This window comes from Vanellus vanellus (assembly GCF_965231255.1).
Source record: "Vanellus vanellus genome assembly, contig: HAP1_SCAFFOLD_160, whole genome shotgun sequence".
Classification (NCBI taxonomy): domain Eukaryota; kingdom Metazoa; phylum Chordata; class Aves; order Charadriiformes; family Charadriidae; genus Vanellus; species Vanellus vanellus.
The window spans coordinates 160,043-166,700 of record NW_028128363.1 but is presented as its reverse complement, the minus strand read 5'-3'; the positions used below and the strand labels follow the sequence as shown (position 1 = coordinate 166,700).

Here is a 6,658-nt window from a genome sequence, read left to right as displayed (position 1 = left end):
GGGGGTGTGGAGGCGGTGGTTGTAGGTGATGGTGGTGATGATGAAGCCGTTTCCCAGGAGGGCAGCCAGGTAGATGCCCAGGAAGAGCCCGAAGGTCAAGAGCTGCAGCTCCCGTGTGTCTGCGAACTCCATGAGGAGGAAGTAGGTGATGGAACTGCTGTTGGACATTTGCTGCCTCTGGGCAGGGCGACCTATTCAAGGAGGGAAACAGAGTAAGTCAATGCAGACTTCTGTAAGCAAAATCAAAGCCATTTTCGGTGGGCTCTGTCCCTGCTGCATACACTCCCTTCCTCATGTCCATGGCTGAAGCTCTGGTTGGCGTTGACTGCCTGTGCCGTGAGGAGCAGGCCTCTGCCCAGTGGCTGCCAAGGAGTCAGCCCTGCTCTGCAGCAGGGAGTTCATAGGGAGGGTGGTGGCAGGAGCCAGTCCTGGTGTTCTGCTTTGGCTGATGAATCCACTCCTTACGCAGATGGGCTTCTCAACATCTGAACACCCACTGCTACGGAACAGGGATGGCCGAAGGCAGTTGGAGAGGCTTTGGGTATTTTACAGCTCTCCCACCTCCCCTGAGCATTTTTCTGGGATGTCAGAAACCCTCAGCATTTCTGCTGCACTCCAGGAGAACAGAGGGAGTGCTGTGAGACATGAGGATTGCCTGGGGCAGAGAGCAGAGTCAGGGGAGATGGTTTGTCCCTCCATCTTGCACCGTCATGAGATGGAGGGGGATTACCCTCTTCTATTATGCAATCAGACAGTGCTGAGAGCAGAAGGATCCATCTCAGACCATGAAATGTCTCACCCTTTCTCAAGGTCTCAGCACCCCACCTCTAGCCAAGGACACCCACGGCTCATTTCACCCACCCAACGGCTTTTCCTCAGTCACAGAGTCTCTGTGTTTCTCTGTGTGTCTTCTCGATAACACAAAGGTGCTATGGGACAGGTTGGCATCCTGGAGGGCAGCTCACAGCTTCCATGGACACCCAAAGGACATACCCAATTTATGGCATCTCAGTGAGAGAAAATGGACTCCTTCCCCACCCACACAACCTGCATTGCCCACAGCCCCACAGGTCAGAGGAAAGCTGGGACACTGGTTCCCATGGACACACCGGCAGGAGTGGAAGAAGATCAGTGTGGGACTCTGCAGCTGAAATTCCCATCCCAGGGAGGCTGACAGCAATAAAAAGATAACTTTAAAGGAGACATGTGGAGAAACCAGGAGAAATCCCATGAGGATCTGACTGGGAGAGTCACGGGGAGAGGCAGCCGGGCACTCAGGACAGCGTTACCCTCACCCTGCTGGGCCCGCCACCGCCCAGACACTGATCATGCAGGGCAGGTGCCCTCAGCCCCACCGCTGGGCAGCAGCAATGGGGCACGTGGCAGGAGGGATGCCCCTCCCCTCTCCTGCTGCTCTGCCGGGCACAGAGCTGACTCCCACCCCAGAGCCCATGGCCGTGAGGGCTGAGGGCTGTGCTGGGTGGCTCAGGGAAAGCATCTGCACTGCAGGGGTGGCTGGAGGTGCCCCTATCTCCCCTGCAGCAGGGCTTCCAGGAGCAGCTCCCTCCTTCCCTGCCCATCTCCACTGCCTGGAGCTCTCCCTGCCAGCAGCCTTTTCCCTGCCCCCACATCTCTTCCCTGCCAGTGCTCGCAGACCCCATGGCAGCCCCCGTGTGCCCAGCTCTGCCCTGCAGCCTCTGTGTGCGTGCAGGGGCTAAAGAGCAGGTGCCACAGACCCTGGTAAGACTGGAAAGGGGATGCTGGTGCTGCCTGTAGCCCCCAGAGCTGGAAACCAAAGACACAGATTCAGGAAAGCTCCTTATCTCTACAGGGTCCCTCCTTTGATCTTTCATTTGAAAGTCCTCTTGGACATGTGCCACTGCCCACCCAGCCAACCAAGAGAAGAAACAGCAAAAGAAATTTACCTTCATATTAAGGGAACTCCATCTTGAAAAGTCCCTCCAGGAATGACCAGAGGTCATCTGGAGGTGTAAAGAGCCCTGACCCACAAAGCACCCTCTTCAAGGTGAAGGACATTGCCTAGCCAGGGGTTGCTCCTTCCACCCACAGCTTCTCCCCACAGAAGCTACGTGGGACCTCTATGGGCAGGCGGAGAGCTGACCCTGGCAGGTGGCAGGGTCCCTGCTCCAGCACACAGCCCCCGGGGTGGAGGGACCCTGCTGGCAAGGACAGCCCTGACCACCCCTGCCTGCACACCCACCTTCACAGCCCTTCGACCATTCCTGGGAGAAGGCAGCTGTCATGCCCTGTGCCTCCGATGGTGCAGCAGGGAAGCCCCAATCTAGAGAATGTCCTCTTCTTCCACAGCAGAGAAGTGTCAGCGTCCTCCTGAAAGATCCCACGGGCTGTGGGAGGTGCCAGCTTTTGGAGATCTCTCCAGCTACTGCAGCTGCTCTGCTTTGGGAAGAGTTCTCCCCGCATTCACCCTCAGCATCCTCCCCCTCCAGACTGCCTTCAACCTCTCTCTGCCTCCCTGCTTTGCCCTCGCTGACTGCAGACAATGCCCTCAGCCCTGCTGCGCTGTGCAGAGGAGCTGCTCCTGGGCAGAGCTGTCTCTCTGCAGCGCTGCCCGCTTGCCAGGAGCTCCCTCCGTCACAGCAGCCCGGCCCAGCTCAGCAGCAGAGGACCAGCCCACAGTGGCACTCTCTCTGTCCCCTCTGGCCTCCCTGGAGGTGTCCCTGGGGCTCCAGGGGAACCGCTTTTGAAAAAGGCTGATGCAATCTCTGATGTTCCCTCCCTCAGGTGGGCAGAGACACTTACTTCCAGCAGTGGTATTTCTCCCAGCTGAAGAAGAGCTGGGCAAGAGTACCTCTTCTTCTTGTCCCATCAGTAGCACACATGGGGTCTTGGACTCTTGGTACCAGGATTCCTTGTGGCAAGTTACCGCTTGCCTGGTGCCACAGCTGGGGGGCTTCAGCCCAAATGTGCAACAATGATCTCAGCCAGTGTCTGAAGGAACTGGGCTTTTTTAGCCTGGAGAAAAGAAGGCTGAGGGGAGACCTTATTGCTCTCTACAACTACCTGAAAGGCGGTTGTAGAGCGGTGGGGCTTGGTCTCTTCTACCAAGTAGCAAGCGATAGGACAAGAGGAATTGGGCTCGAGTTGCACCGGGGGATGTTTAGATTAGACATTAGGAAAAACGTCTTGACTGAGAGGGTTATCAAGCATCGGACCAGGCTACCCGGGAAGGGATTGAGTCACCATCCCTGGAGGTATTGAAAAGACATGTAGGGGTGGTGCTGAGGGACATGGTTTAGTGGTGGACTTGGTTAACAGTTGGAGTCGATGATCCTAAAGGTCCCTTCCAACCTAAACGATTCCATGATTTTATGGTTCTATGATTCCATGATTCTATGATTCCATGATTCTATGATTCCATGATTCTATTCTACATAAATTCTGAGAGCCAAGTTACAAAGAAAGGGAAAAATAGGTGAAGCTGTATTTTCTAGACTCACTAATACTCTGTCAGTAAAGAGAAGGTCCCACAGCCTGTGGGACGTTTTCATTAGTTGGCCCTATGGGAAGTTTTGTTTCTTGGGTCTCTTGGCTCGAGCCTGCTGCGTTCCTATTTCCAGCAAGGGCAAAAGTTCCCGTTCAGGTATCAAACTTTTGCCCATCCTGCCCGGAGAGCCAGGACAGTTGTGTCACACGACATTCAGTGTCAGAGTGAAGATGGAAAAGAAGTGTGAATTGAAATGATTTGTCCTCCAATGGAAACTCAAATCCTGAGCTGGCTGGACCACATTGGCTGCAGTTAGACATAAGTTACTTGAGACGAATGTGAGTTCAGACCTGGTTGGCAGAGTTTCTCACAGCCCTCACTGAGGAGAGCAGGGTGTTGCGAGAGGGGAGCACATATCTGTTCCCCAAAGCCCAAGGTAGTGCCCAAACCATCTTTCCCTTGGCCTCTGGCATCTCATGCCTTGAGATGCAAGAAATGCTGGGCCTTCTGTCAGTAATCCTCCAACAATCCTTCAGGCGGTTGTGTGAGTTCCCTATCAGTATCTAAAAAAGTAACACCCTCCCCCAAAACTAAACAAACAAGAGCCCCACCAATCACAAAAAAACAATCCAAAGCCACCCACAAACATTAATCTGCCTAAATCTAAATGCAGCAGTTTGCATCTTGGACAGCCGCTCTGGGCAGTGCCAGTGAAATCAGTATTTGCAGCGTGAGCCGTGATTCACCTGGTTCTTACTGTCCCTTAGCTCAGCATCCATTTCCGTGTATTTCACTCTTTTCTATGTCTACTCTTTCTACATGTCGGAATGACAGAAAAGCAAACATTTCCTAAAAGTTTGTCATAATGTCCTTGCTATAGACAAGAAGCCCATCAACCCTGGAGGCAGCCAAGAACATTGCCATGAGCACCAAGAAGATCCAAGAAGCTCAAGGCCTCTTCTGAAGGGCAGCAAATTCTTGCAACTGTGATTTGAGCCTGGAAGTGGGAAGGAATTTTCATCTGTGCTTGGAGGAGGAATAAGTGTGTTGTGGCAGTATGTCAGGGCCGAAGGCCTTTGCGCAAATCAGGGATGATGGAGACATTTCCATCTTGTGTGCATGCCTCAGGGCAGGAAATGGGGCATGCCCGCTGCTGGGGGTGTCTTTACTCAGTCATGCCTCATGAGCTGACCTTGTTCTCTTGTGCAAGAAAGAAGAAAACAGGAGGACTGAGTTTGCCATACCTCAGTCAGCCAGTGGGAAACAAAAAAGTAAAGACATTGGGAGAGGAGGGTCGGAGAGGGGGAGGCAGATTAGGAGGAGGAAAGAAGGGGGAAAATGATGATTGCTGTGTTCAAACATTGGGAAGCCAAGACCCAGTTTGTTTGCCTTTCTTCTGAAGATGGATCTTGGTTTTTCTTTTCGGGGGGGAGGGGGGGCGGAGTTGGCGGGGGGAGGTGTGTGACCCTGTCAGACTAGCTTTCACAGTTGTCCTCTGCTAGGAAGCCCAGAGAACACGAGGGCTGGCATGCATCTACTGGAATTTAGACGTGTCCACTAGCGGGTCTTGATTCAGCTGCCCACTTCTCACTGCCAATAGGGAGGTGCCCTGAGGAGTCCCAGGCATGCAAGAATGGCAGCCCTCAGCTTGGCTGGGTAACGGAAGAGGAAACAGCATGTTTAGCGTAAGTTTTCTCCCACTCCTGGGCAGGTGTGGCATTTCACAGCTCCCACCTGCAGGATCACAATCGTGTTTACTTTAAAGAAGGAAGCAAGCCAGGGAAGATTTGACACTCTTCAACACCAGACCTGTATTTCTTTAAGACACAAATTCCCTTCTCCCACTTCTCATTCCACAACCAGTCCACAGATTCTGCACTTCTAAAGATAGACCTGGTACACAAAATATGCACTTACGAATTGTCCATGCTTGGTCAAAGGAGACCCACAACCTGTGTCTTCCTGGTGGATCTCAACTAGTATGAGCTCTCGACGCAGGCCACAGTTTTTCTGAGTGCATTTCCTAGAGCCCCCTTGACCTCCCTGTTCCGCAGGCTGTAGAGGAGAGGATTGACCATGGGCGTGAGGATGGTGTAGAAAAAGGAGAGCACTTGATTGAGCTGCCTCAGTGAGGCTGTCCTGGGTATCATATAGACAACGACGAGGGTGCCATAGAAAACAGTGACCACCATGAGGTGAGAGGAGCAGGTGGAGAAGGCCTTCTGCCTCCCCATGGTGGTGGGGATCCTCAGGATCGCAGCTATGATGCAGATGTAGGATACCAAAGTGACTACAAACGGGACGACTACATCCAGAAAACAGATTATGAAAGTCACCAGTCTAAGCACGGTGGTGTCACTGCAGGCGAGCTCTAGCAACGGGGCAAAATCACAGAAGAAGTGATCAATTGCATTGGGACCACAGAAGTGTAACTTGGAAAATTGTCCAGTGACTATGGTAGACATCAGTAATCCCGCTAGCCAGGACCCAGCCGCCAGCTGGAGACAGAGCTTCCAGTTCATGAGGCTTGCATAGAGCAGGGGTTGACATACGGCCAAGTACCGATCATAGGACATGGTGGCCAGCAGGTAGCACTCGGCACCTGCAAAACAGCCAAAGAAAAAGAACTGCGTCATGCAGCCTTGAGCAGAAATGGTTCTGTCCCTGGTTAGGAAGCTGGCCAGCAGCCTGGGCAGGATAGTGGAGGTATAGCAGATTTCTACACTGGATAAATTCCCCAGGAAGAAGTACATGGGAGTGTGAAGATGCCGATGTGCCACCACCAGCACAACAACGAGGATGTTGCCAAACATGGTCACCATGTAGATCATGAGAGAGAGGATGAAGAGAGGCACCTGAAGCTTGGGGACATTACTCAATCCCAGCAGGAGGAACACCACTGGTGAGGTCTGGTTGTCCCATTCTTCTTTCTCCATGAGGTGCTGTAGGACTTTCTTTTCCCCATGAGGCAGGAAGGGAACCTGGGGAAGGGCATGTGTTTCTGTGTTTTTTGTGAAAATGAACTGGGAAGAAGTCACTGCCAGAGACAACATGGAGGTTTTCCCCCATTTGACTGAATTCCGACTTGGTTTAGGGGCACTATTCCTGGCGAAAGGGCAAGAAAAGGTTCTTTGAGAGGGCCAAACTGCTCTTCTTTGAAGAATCTCCTCTGATTAGAGAGGTGAGTTGCCA

General features: G+C 52.8%; 1 protein-coding gene across 1 annotated transcript; it reads right to left on the bottom strand.

Annotated features, from left to right (window-relative positions):
- Nucleotides 1-5,442: 5,442 nt before the first annotated feature.
- On the bottom strand, nucleotides 5,443-6,402 carry LOC309684529 (olfactory receptor 8A1-like; the record flags this gene model as incomplete). The annotated part of the gene is made up of 1 exon (XM_082500429.1): nucleotides 5,443-6,402. The coding sequence occupies one exon, from the start codon at nucleotides 6,400-6,402 to the stop codon at nucleotides 5,443-5,445; it is 960 nt and encodes a 319-aa protein (XP_082356555.1).
- Nucleotides 6,403-6,658: the final 256 nt, after the last annotated feature.